General features: G+C 62.3%; 1 protein-coding gene across 1 annotated transcript; it reads left to right on the forward strand.

The window, feature by feature from the left end:
• Window positions 1–1,491: 1,491 nt before the first annotated feature.
• Window positions 1,492–12,154, forward strand: TGM1 (transglutaminase 1; the record flags this gene model as incomplete). Its single annotated transcript, XM_084281156.1, has 11 exons — window positions 1,492–1,674; window positions 1,755–2,030; window positions 3,351–3,469; window positions 3,879–3,986; window positions 4,689–4,863; window positions 5,628–5,766; window positions 6,355–6,458; window positions 7,193–7,281; window positions 8,014–8,167; window positions 9,370–9,651; window positions 11,994–12,154. Coding segments are annotated over 11 exons (1,790 nt in total), but the record flags the coding sequence as incomplete, so codon positions are not given.
• Between the last annotated feature and the right edge of the window lie 850 nt (window positions 12,155–13,004).

Genomic DNA, 13,004 nt, shown 5'->3' on the forward strand with positions numbered 1-13,004 from the left:
GGGAAAAGGCGGTTTCCAGGCTCCCCGGGGGGGTAAAGGGTGGTTTTGGGGCTCCCCCAGGAAGGAAAAGGTGGTTTCAAGGCTCCCCAGGGTGGGAAAAAGCAGTTTCAAGGCCCCCCCAGGGTGGGGAAAAGGCAGTTTCAAGGCCCCCCAGGGAGGGAAAAGACAGTTTCAAGGCCCTCCAGAGTGGGATAAGGCGGTTTCAAGACCCCCCCAGAGTGGGAAAAGGCAGTTTCAAGGCCCCCCAGGGTGGGAAAAGGTGGTTTCAAGACACCCCAGGGTAATTTGGAGGCTCCAAAAGGGGCAAATGGCTGTTTTAAGACCCCACCCCAGGGTGGGGAAAAGGCAGTTTCAAGGCCCCCCAGGGTGGGAAAAAGGCAGTTTCAAGGCCCCCCAGGGTGGGAAAAGGCAGTTTCAAGGCTCCCCAGGGCAATTTTGGGGCTCCCAAAGTCGTAAATGGTGGTTTCAAGACCCCCCCAGGGTGGGGAAAAGGCAGTTTCAAGGCTCCCCAGGGTGGGAAAAGGCAGTTTCAAGGCCCCCCAAGGTGGGAAAAAGGCAGTTTCAAGTCACCCCAGCATCTTAATAGACGGTTTCAAGGCTCCCCAGGAAGGGAAAAAGCGGTTTCAAGGCCCCCCAGGGTGGGGAAAAGGCAGTTTCAAGGCCCCCCAGGGAGGGAAAAGACAGTTTCAAGGCCCCCCAGGGTGGGGAAAAGACAGTTTCAAGGCCCCCCAGGGTGGGAAAAGGCAGTTTCAAGGCCCCCCAGGGTGGGGAAAGGTGGTTTCAAGACACCCCAGGGTAATTTGGAGGCTCCAAAAGGGGCAAATGGCTGTTTTAAGACCCCACCCCAGGGTGGGGAAAAGGCAGTTTCAAGGCCCCCCAGGGTGGGAAAAGGTGGTTTCAAGACTCCCCAGGGTGGGAAAAGGTGGTTTCAAGGCCCCCCAGGGTGGGAAAAGGCAGTTTCAAGGCCCCCCAGGGTAATTTTGGGGCTCCCAAAGGTGTAAATGGTGGTTTCAAGACCCTCCAGGGTGGGAAAATGCAGTTTCAAGACCCCCAAGAGCAATTTGGGGGCTCCCAAAGGTGTAAATGGTGGTTTCAAGGCCCCCAGGGTGGGGAAAAGGCAGTTTCAAGACCCCCTGGGGTGGGAAAAGGTGGTTTCAAGGCCCCCCAAGGTGGGAAAAAGGCAGTTTCAAGTCACCCCAGCGTCTTAATAGACGGTTTCAAGGCTCCCCAGGAAGGGAAAAAGCGGTTTCAAGACCCCCCCAGTGTGGGGAAAAGGCAGTTTCAAGGCCCCCCAGGGAGGGAAAAGACAGTTTCAAGGCCCCCCAGGGTGGGAAAAGGCGGTTTCAAGACTCCCCAGGCTGGGGAAAGTCAGTTTCAAGGCCCCCCAGGGCAATTTTGAGGCTCCCAAAGGGGTAAAAGTCAGTTTCAAGGCCCCCCCCGACTGGAAATGTCTGTTTCCTCCCCACCCCCCACCCCCCCCCCATCCCCCAGGCCTATTGGCTCCCCGTGGCCTGGTGGTGGGCACGGCGGCCAATCGGGTGGCTCACCACACGGCGGAGTACGCCTGCCCGCGCTTGGTGGTGCGGCGGGGGCAGCCCTTCCGCCTGCGCGTCCTCCTGCCCCGCCCCTTCGACCCCGACGCCGGCGACGACCTCTGCGTGGAGCTCACCCTGGGTAGGTGACCTCATCACCCCCCCTCCCCTCCATGACGTCACGCCCGCGGCGATGACGTCATAACCCTCCTCTCCCCGCAGGCCCCACCCCCCAGGTGGCCAAGGGCACCCACGTCCTCATCCCCCTGGGCGAGTCCTCGGCCACCGGTTGGACGGCGGAGGAAGAGGGGCGGGAGGAAGCGGGGGAGGGGCCGGCGGGGGGCGGCCCCGCCCTCGACCTGCGCCTCACCGCCCCGCCCGACGCCCCCATTGGCCGCTACCGCCTGAGCGTCAAGACCCGCACGGGGGCCGGCGAATACGCCGCCCCCTTCGACGACGCCAACGACCTCATCCTCCTCTTCAACCCATGGTGCCCCGGTGAGTGGGGTGAAGGGGGTGGTTTCGGGGCGCCCCGGGCTGGGATTGGGCGGTTTCGGGGCGCCCCGGGCTGGGATTGGGCGGTTTCAGGGCTCCCCATGATCAATTGGGGCGGTTTCAGGGCTCCCCATTGAGAAATTGGGCGGTTTCAGGGCTCCCCCGGCCTCTGATTGGGCGGTTTCGGGGCTCCCCACACTGAGATTTGGCGGTTTCAAGGCTCCCCATGATCAATTGGGACAGTTTCAGGGCTCCCCATTGAGAAACTGGGTGGTTTCTGGGCTCCCCATTGAGAAATTGGGGCAGTTTCAGGGCTCCCCAGACTGAGATTTGGCAGTTTCGGGGCTCCCCAAGATCAGATTTGGCAGTTTCAGGGCTCCCCATTGAGAAACTGGGCGGTTTCAGGGCTCCCCAGACTGAGATTTGGCAGTTTCGGGGCTCCCCATTGAGAAACTGGACGGTTTCAAGGCTCCCCGAGACCTGATTTGGCAATTTCAGGGCTCCCCATGATCAATTGGGGCAGTTTCAGGGCTCCCCATTGAGAAATTGGGCCGTTTCAGGGCTCCCCATGTGGAGATTTGGCAGTTTCAAGGCTCCTCATGGTCAATTGGGGCGGTTTCGGGGCTCCCCAGACTGAGATTGGGTAGTTTTGAGGCTCCCCGAGACCTGATTTGGCAGTTTCAAGGTTCCCCATGATCAACTGGGGCAGTTTCAGGGCTCCCCAGTGAAAAATTGGGCAGTTTCAGGGTTCCCCCTATGGGGATTTGGCAGTTTCAAGGCTCCCCAAGACCCGATTTGGTAGTTTCAGGGCTCCCCATGATAAAATTGGGCAGTTTCAGGGCTCCCCATCCCCCAATCTGGCAGTTTCCAGGCTCCCCATGATGAAATCGGGCAGATTTGGGGTTCCCCATCCCCAAATCCAACAGTTTCAAGGCTCCCCATGATAAAACTTGTAGGTTTCAAGGCTCCCCATCCCCAAACCTGGCAGTTTCAAGGCTCCCCATGACAAAATGTGTCCGTTTCAAGGCTCCCCATCCCCAAATCCGGCAGTTTCCAGGCTCCCCATGATGAAATTGGGCAGTTTCAGGGTTCCCCATCCCCTAATATGGCAGTTTCAAGGCTCCCCATGATAAAACATGTCGGTTTCAAGGCCCCCCCAAGAGTTAATCCCCCCCATTTCTCCTCCTTCCCTGCCAAAACCCGGCGGTTTCGAGGTTCCCCCTCCCTATATCCCCCTTCCTGAAGCTCCACAGCTACTTTTCGGGGTCCCCCCCACCCAATTTGGGGTCCCACCCCCCCCCAATTTGGGGTCCCACCCACCAGATGATGCCGTCTACATGGAGAAGACGAGCGACCTTAACGAGTACGTCCTTAACGAGACCGGGCGCATCTTCTACGGCACCGAGGACCAGATCGCTGAGAGGGCCTGGAACTACGGCCAGGTACCCCCAGAATTGAGGGGGGGGGACCCCCAAAATCACACCCCCCACCCCAATTTAAGGGGGGGCGGGGGGGGCACCCCCAAGAATAACCCATGGGAATAACCCACAGCCCTGAATTGGGGGGGGTCTGGGGGGAATAAGGGGGCACCCCCATATTTTGGGGGGGTGGGGAAGGTGAGGGGGGACCCCAAAAATTGAGGGGGGACCCCAAAAATTGAGGGGGGAGCCTAAAAATTGAGGGGGGAGCCTAAAAATTGGGGTGGGTTACCCCCCAAAAATGAGCCTGTTAATACATGTTGGGGGGGGGGAATTGGGGGATGGGGTGTGTTTTGGGGGGGGGGGTCTTGGTAGGGGGGAGGGGGATTTTGGGGTGACCCTGTGTGTATTTTGGGGGGGTCCCCCCCCCCAGTTTGAGGCGGGGGTGCTGGAGGCCTCGCTCTACATCCTGGACCGGAGGGGGATGCCCCACAGCGCCCGGGGGGACCCCGTGATGGTGGCCAGGGTGGTCTCAGCCATGGTGGGTGTTTTGGGGGAGGGTTTGGGGGGGTTGGGGGGGTCTGAGGGGGGTTTGGGGGGGTTTTGGGGGTCTTGGGTCATTTTAGGGGGGTTTTGGGGGGTCTGAGGGGGTTTGGGGGGGTCTTGGGTCATTTTGGGGGGCCTGAGGGGGTCCTTAGGGGTTTGGGGGGGTTCTGAGGGGGTCTTGGGGGGTCTATGGGGGGGCTGGGAGGGTTTGGGGGTGTTTGTGGGGGTCTTGGGTCATTTTGGGGGGGGGTTTATGGGGCTGTACAGGGGGGTTACTGGGGAGGGGGGGGTCCCAAGGGGGGTGCCTCCAATTTTGGGGTGCCCCCCAGGTGAACTCCCTGGGGGGGGCGCTGGGAGTGGGGGTGTTGAGGGGGTTTTGGGGTGTTTGGGGGGATTTGGGGGGCTTTTGGGTCATTTTGGGGGGGGTTTACAGGGCTGTACAGGGGGGTTACTGGAAAGAGGGGGGTCCCAAGGGGGGTGTCCCCCAATTTTGGGGTGCCCCCCAGGTGAACTCCCTGGGGGGGGCGCTGGGAGTGGGGGTGTTGAGGGGGTTTTGGGGTGTTTGGGGGGATTTGGGGGGCTTTTGGGTCATTTTTGGGGGGGTTTACAGGGCTGTACAGGGGGGTTACTGGAAAGAGGGGGGTCCCAAAGGGGGGGTCACCCACTTTTGGGGTCCCCCTGTCCCCCCCTAAACCAGGTGAACTCCCTGGACGACAACGGGGTGCTGGTGGGGAACTGGACCGGGGACTATGCCCAGGGCACCAACCCCTCGGCCTGGGCGGGCTCGGTGGACATCCTGCGCTCCTACCACGGCGCCGGCGCCCCCGTGCGCTACGGGCAGTGCTGGGTCTTCGCCGGCGTCATGACCACTGGTGCGGACTGGTTTATACTGGTTTATACTGGTTTGATACTGGTTTGGACTGGGTTAGACTGGGTTGGGCCCGGTTTGACTCACTGGGTTACATGGGGAGGGAGCTGGGAAGCGGGAGGTCGGGGGGCATTGGGAGGGAAGGGTTGGGGTCATACTGGTCTTATACTGGGTTTATACTGGTTTGATACTGGTTTATACTGGTTTGGATTGGTTTGGACTGGGTTAGACTGGGTTAGGCCCGGTTTGGCTCACTGGGTTATACTGGGACGGAGCTGGGAAGCGGGAGGATGGGCAGTGTTGAGAAGGAAGGGTTGTGGTCATACTGGTCTTATACTGGGTTTAGACTGGGTTTATACTGGTTTTATACTGTTTTGGACTGGGTTATACTGGTTTGGACTGGGTTAGACTGGGTTAGGCCTGGTTTGACTCACCGCGTTACACAGGGAGGGAGCTGGGAAGCGGGAGGTCGGGGGGCGTTGGGAGGGAAGGGTTGGGGTCATACTGGTCTTATACTGGTTTTAAACTGGGTTTATACTGGTTTGGACTGGGTTGGACTGGTTTATACTGGTTTGGACTGGGTTATACTGGGTTAGGCCCAGTTTGGCTCACCGGGTTACACAGGGAGGGAGCTGGGAAGCGGGAGGTCGGGGGGCATTGGGAGGGAATCTTTGGGGTTGCCCCAGTTCCTAGTGGTCCCTACTGGTCTCTACTGGTCTATACTGGTCTGTACTGGTCTATACTGGTCTGTACTGGTCTCGCCCCCAGTGCTGCGCTGCCTGGGCCTCCCCACCCGCACGGTGACCAACTACAACTCTGCCCACGACACCGACGTGTCGCTCACCACCGACATCTACTTCGACGAGAACATGCGGCCCCTGGAGCGCCTCAACACCGACTCCGTCTGGTACTGGTTTATACTGGTTTATACTGGTCTTATACTGGTCTCATACTGGTCTATACTGGGCTGTAATGTGGCTTTATACCGGGTGATGCGGGGGGAAACCAGTCCTTGGTTCACACTGGGAGGGGTCGACTGGTCAGTGGGGACCTCAGGGGTTCCATACTGGTCTATACTGGTTTATACTGGTTCATATTGGTTTATTACTTGTCTATACTGGTTTATACTGGTCTATACTGGGCTGTAATACAGCTTTATACCAGGCGATGCGGAAGGAAACCAGTCCTTGGTTCACACTGGGAGGGGTCTACTGGTCAGTGGGGACCCCTGGGGGGGTCCATACTGGTCTATACTGGTCTATACTGGTTCATACTGGTTTATTACTTGTCTATACTGGTTTATACTGGTCTATACTGGGCTGTAATGTGGCTTTATACCAGGCGATGCGGGAGGAAACCAGTCCTTGGTTCACACTGGGAGGGGTCTACTGGTCAGTGGGGTGCCCCAGGGGGGTCTATAAGGGGTTATACTGGTTTTTACTGGTCTATACTGGTCCGTACTGGTCCATACTGGTTTATACTGGTCCCCCCCCAGGAACTTCCACGTGTGGAACGACTGCTGGATGAAGCGCCCCGACCTGCCCGAGGGGTACGACGGGTGGCAGGTGGTGGACGCCACCCCCCAGGAGACCAGCAGCGGTACTGGTTTACACTGGTTTCTACTGGGAGGGGGCGGGAGACGGGCTTTATACTGGTTTCTACGGGTTTACACTGGTTTCTACGGGTTTACACTGGTCTGTACTGGTTTCTACTGGTTTCTACTTGTCTGTTTTCCACTGGTTTAGTCTGGTTTCTACTGGTTTCTATCGCTTTGTACTGGTCTATACTGGTTTATACTGATTTCTACTGGTTTCTACTGGTTCCTACTGGTCTATAATGGTCTATATTGGATTCTACTTGTCTGGTTTCTACTGGTTTATGCTCGTTTCTACTGGTTTCTACTGGTTTCTGTTGCTTTCTACTGGACTATACTGGTCTATACTGGTCTATACTGATTTCTACTGGTTTCTATTGGTTCCTACTGGTCTATACTGGTCTATACTGGATTCTACTTGTCTGTTTTCTACTGGTTTCTGCTGGTTTATACTGGTTTCTACTGGTTTCTATTGCTTTCTACTGGTCTACTCTGGTTTCTACTGGTCTACACTGATTTCTACTGGTTTCTGCTGGTTCCTACTGGTCTATACTGGTTTATACTGGTTTATTCTTGTTTGTTTTCTACTGGTTTATACTGGTTTGTGCTGGTTTCTACTGGTCTATACTGCTCTACACTGGTTCCTACTGGTGTATACTGGTTCCTACTGGTGTATACTGGTTCCTACTGGTCCATACTGGTCCGTACTGGTCCATACTGGTCCGTACTGGTGCGGCAGGGCTGTTCTGCTGCGGGCCCTGCTCGGTGACGGCGGTGAAGAACGGGGAGGTCTTCCTCAAGTACGACACGCCCTTCGTCTTCGCCGAGGTGGGCGGGGCCTGGGGGGGCTCTGGGCCAATGGGAAGGGCTTGGGGGGGGCCATGGACCAATGGGAGGGCTCCTGGGGGTGGTGGGAGGGGTTATGCTAATGAGGGGGAGGGGCCTGGGACAGAGCAACACCCACAGGGTGTATGGGCAGCCCTGAGCTGGGGATGGGTGGGGATGGGTGGGCGGGGCCTGGGGGGGCTCTGGACCAATGGGAGGGCTGCAGGGGGAGGTGGGCGTGGCTATGCTAATGAGGGGGCGTGGCCTGGGACAGGGAAACACTCACAGGGTGTATGGGCAGCCCTGAGCTGGGGATGGGTGGGAGGGGCTTGGGGGGGCCTGGGGGGGCTCTGGGCCAATGGGAGGGCTCCATGGGGGTGTGGGCGTGTCTATGCTAATGAGGGGGCGTGGTCTGGGACAGAGCAACACCCACAGGGGGCGTGGGCAGCCCTGAGCTGGGGATGGGTGGGAGGGGCTTGGGGGGGCCTGGGGGGGCTCTGGGCCAATGGGAGGGCTGCAGGGGGAGGTGGGCGTGGTTATGCTAATAAGGGGGCGGGGCCTGGGACAGGGAAACACCCACAGGGGGCATGGGCAGCCCTGAGCTGGGGATGGGTGGGGATGGGTGGGGATGGGTGGGCGGGGCTTGGGGGGGCCTGGGGGGGCTCTGGGCCAATGGGAGGGCTCCTGGGGCTGGTGGGCGTGTCTATGCTAATGAGGGGGCGTGTCCCGGGTCAGGTGAACAGCGACAAGGTGTACTGGCAGCGCCAGCCCAACGGCGGCTTCGCGGTGGTGCACGTGGAGGAAGGCGCCATCGGGCGGCGAATCAGCACGCTGGGGGCGGGCTCGGGCGCCCGCCTCGATATCACCCACCAATACAAGCACCCCGAAGGTCAGGGCGCAGCGTCCCCTCAGCCAATCAGACGGCGGCCCCCAGAGACCCCCAATAACCCACCATAGACCCCCCATAGACCCCCAAATCCCCCCTATAGCCCCCAATAGACACCCATAGACCCCCAATACCCCCCATAGACCCCCATAGACCCCCAATAACACCCCCTAGACACCCATAGACTCCCCATAGACACCCCCAGACCCCCAATACCCCCCACAGACCCCCATAGACCCCCCAAATCCCCCATATAGCCCCCAATAGACCCCCATAGACACCCCCAGACCCCCAATACCCCCCACAGACCCCCCATAGACCCCCATAGACCCCCATAGACACCCATAGACCCCCCATAGACCCCCATAGACCCCCCGTAGACCCCCCATAGCCCCCCATAGACCCCCATAGACCCCCCGTAGACCCCCCATAGCCCCCCATAGACCCCCATAGACACACCATAGACCCCCCATAGACCCCCATAGACACCCCATAGACACCCATAGACCCCCCATAGACCCCCATAGACACCCCATAGACCCCCAATACCCCCCATAGACCCCGATAGCCCCCCACAGATCCCCATAGACTCCCCATAGACACCCATAGACACCCATAGACCCCCCATAGACCCCCAAATCCCCCCCATAGACACCCCCATAGATCCCATAAACCCCCAATACCCCCCATAGACCCCCCATAGACCCTCCATAGCCCCCCATAGACCCCCATAGACCCCCCATAGACCCCCATAGACCCCCCCAGACCCCCATAGACCCCCCCATAGACCCCCCATAGACCCCCATAGACCCCCATAGACTCCCCATAGACCCCAATACCCCCCCATATACCCACATAGATCCCCCTAGACCCCCAACACCCCCCCATAGCCACCCCATAGACCCCACAATACCCCCCATAGACCCCCATAGACCCCCCCAGACCCCCATAGACCCCCCCCATAGACCCCCCATAGACCCCCATAGACCCCCATAGACTCCCCATAGACCCCAATACCCCCCCATATACCCCCATAGATCCCCCTAGACCCCCAATACCCCCCCATAGCCACCCCATAGACCCCCAATACCCCCCCATAGACCCCCATAGACCCCCCATATCCCCCCATAGACCCCACCCCTTGACCCTTGCCCCCTCCCCTTGCCCCCTTGCCCCCTGACCTTTACCCCCCCACCCCCCCCCAGGCTCAGAGGAGGAGCGCCGGGCCGTGTCCACCGCCACCTCCCACGGTTCGCGCCCCCGGCACCGAGGGGCGACCCCGTCCTCGGGTGACGTCAGCATGAAGCTGGAGGCGGGGTCAACGGTCCTGGGGGCGGAGCTGGACTTCCGGGTGGTGCTGAGGAACGAGGGGGCGGAGCCCAGGAGCGTCAGGCTGCGCCTCTCCCTCTGCGCCATCCGCTACACCGGGGTGGCCGGAGCCGCCTTCCGCCAGGAGCAGCACAGCAGGACCCTGCCCCCGGGCCAGGGTGAGGCTGTGACGTCACCGGGCACGCCCACCTGGACGTCACACCCCCCCCTGACCCCCCCCACATGTCCCCCCCCAGACCCCACCCCCAGCTCAACCCCTACCCCGGCTCACCACCTGTGACCACCCCATTCCCAGCCAGTGTCCTCCCAGTGCCTCCCAGTGCTTCCCAGTGCCTCCCAGTGCCCCCACATGCCCCTCCACACCCCCACACCCCCCCCCAGACCCCACATGTCCCCCCCCTGACACCCCCTGGGTCACACATCCCACCCACCCCCAGCTTAACCCCCTCCCTGGCTCACCACCTGTGACCACCCCGTTCCCAGCCAGTGCCCTCCCAGTGCCTCCCAGTGCCTCCCAGTGCCTCCCAGTGACACCCATGACCCCCAAGCCCTTGTGAACCCCCCTCCATCCCCCCCACATCCCCCACATCCCCCCCAGACCCCCCATCTCACCCCCCGGCTCACCACCTGTGACCACCCCATTCCCAGCCAGTGTCCTCCCAGTGCCTCCCAGTGCCTCCCAGTGCCCCCACATGCCCCTCCACACCCCCACATCCCCCCCAGACCCCCACCCCCCCCCACATCCCCCCCAGACCCCTCCACATCCCCACATCTCACCCCCCGGCTCACCACCTGTGACCACCCCGTTCCCAGCCAGTGTCCTCCCAGTGCCTCCCAGTGCCTCCCAGTGCCCCCCCAGACCCCTATGCCCTTCCCCCAGCCCCCCAAGTCATTATGAACCCCCCCTGTCCCCCCCAGACCCCCACATCCCCCCCAGACCCCCCCACATCCCCCCATCTCACCCCCCGGCTCACCACCTGTGACCACCCCATTCCCAGCCCGTGCCCTCCCAGTGCCTCCCAGTGCCCCCACATGCCCCTCCACACCCCCACACCCCCCCCCAGACCCCACATGTCCCCCCCCAACACCCCCTGGGTCACACATCCCACCCACCCCCAGCTCAACCCCCACCCAGCTCACCACCTGTGACCACCCCGTTCCCAGCCAGTGTCCTCCCAGTGCCTCCCAGTGCTTCCCAGTGCCTCCCAGTGCCCCCCCATGACCCCCATGCCCTCCCCCCAGCCCCCCAAGTCCTTGTGACCCCCCGACATCCCCCCTAGACCCCCACATCCCCCCCATCTCACCCCCCGGCTCACCACCTGTGACCACCCCATTCCCAGCCCGTGCCCTCCCAGTGCCTCCCAGTGCCCCCCCAGTGCCCCCCCATGACCCCCAAGTCCTTGTGACCCCCCCACGTCCAACCCAGACCCCCACATTCCCCCCCATATCCCCCCCAGACCCCTCCACATCCCCACATCTCACCCCCCGGCTCACCACCTGTGACCACCCCATTCCCACCCCATTCCCAGCCCATGCCCTCCCAGTGCCTCCCAGTGCCCCCCAGTGCCTCCCAGTGCCCCCACATGCCCCTCCACACCCCCACACCCCCCCCAGACCCCACATGTCCCCCCCCGACCCCACCCTGGGTCACACATCCCACCCACCCCCAGCTCAACCCCCTCCCCGGCTCACCACCTGTGACCACCCCATTCCCACCCCATGCCCTCCCAGTGCCTCCCAGTGCCTCCCAGTGCCCCCCCAGTGCCCCCCCATGACCCCTATGCCCTCCCCCCAGCCCCCCAAGCCCTTGTGACCCCACCCCCACATCCCCCCCCACACCCCTCCACATCCCCCCATCTCACCCCCCGGCTCACCACCTGTGACCACCCCATTCCCACCCCATTCCCAGCCCATGCCCTCCCAGTGCCTCCCAGTGCCCCCCCAGTGCCCCCCCATGACCCCCATGCCCTCCCCCAGCCCCCCAAGCCCTTGTGACCCCCCCCAGACCCCCACATCCCCCCCACATCCCCCCCAGACCCCCACATCCCCCCCCCAGCTCACCACCTGCGACCACCCCATTCCCAGCCCATGCCCTCCCAGTGCCTCCCAGTGCCCCCCACAGCCCCCCCTGAACCTCAAGACCCCCTTGCCACCCCCTCCAGACCCCCTTGTGACCTCCCCATGCTCCCCCAGACCCTCCACATCCCCCCAGCTCACCACCTGTGACCACCCCATTCCCACCCCAGTGCCTCCCAGTGCCTCCCAGTGCCCCCCCAGTGCCCCCCCATGACCCCCATGCCCTCCCCCAGCCCCCCAAGCCCTTGTGACCCCCCCCAGACCCCCACATCCCCCAATCTCACCCCCCGGCTCACCACCTGTGACCACCCCATTCCCACCCCATGCCCTCCCAGTGCCCCCCAGTGCCTCCCAGTGCCCTCCCAGTGCCCCCTGATGCCCCCCTGACCACCCCCCCCCCCCCCTTGCTCTGTGTCCCCCCCAGAGGAGACGGTGGGGCTGTCGGTGCCGTACGCGGAGTACGGGCCGCACGCGGGGGGTCAGGACGCGCTGCGCCTCACGGCCGCCGGCGCCGCCGCCGAGACTGGGCAGGTGTTGGCCAAGGAGCTGCGCGTGCGCCTGGCCGGGCCCGAGCTCAGCCTCACGGTGAGACCCCCCCCAAACACCCCCAGACCCCCCAAAACCCCCCCAGACCCATAGACCCCCATAGACCCCATAGAACCCCCTATAGACCCCCCCATAGACCCCACAGCCTGGCCGGGCCCGAGCTCAGCCTCACGGTGAGACCCCCCCCAAAACCCCCTGGGACCCCCCCAAAACCCCCCCAGACCCATAGACACCCCATAGACCCCATAGAACCCCCTATAGACCCCCCATAGACCCCACAGCCTGGCCGGGCCCCGAGCTCAGCCTCACGGTGAGACCCCCCCAATCCCCCCTGGGACCCCCAGGGACCCCCAGAACCCCCCCAGAACCCCCCCAGACCCATAGACACCCCATAGACCCCATAGACCCCATAGAACCCCCTATAGACCCCATAGACCCCCCCCCCATAGACCCCACAGCCTGGCCGGGCCCGAGCTCAGCCTCACGGTGAGACGCCCCCAAAACCCCCCCAGATCCCCCTGAACCCCCCCAGAACCCCCCCAGACCCATAGACACCCCATAGACCCCATAGACCCCATAGAACCCCCTATAGACCCCATAGACCCCCCCCCCCCATAGACCCCACAGCCTGGCTGGGCCCGAGCTCAGCCTCACGGTGAGACCCCCCCAGAACCCCCAGGGACCCCCAGGACCCCCCAGAACCCCCCCAAACCCCCCAGAACCCACCCAGACCCATAGACCCCCATAGACCCCATAGAACCCCCTATAGACCCCCCCATAGACCCCACAGCCTGGCCGGGCCCGAGCTCAGCCTCACGGTGAGACCCCCCAGAACCCCCCCAAAACCCCCAGGGACCCCCAGAACCCCCCCAGACCCATAGACACCCCT

The sequence above is a fragment of the Gallinula chloropus genome (genome assembly GCF_964237585.1).
Source record: "Gallinula chloropus genome assembly, contig: HAP1_SCAFFOLD_779, whole genome shotgun sequence".
NCBI classification, from domain to species: Eukaryota; Metazoa; Chordata; class Aves; order Gruiformes; family Rallidae; genus Gallinula; species Gallinula chloropus.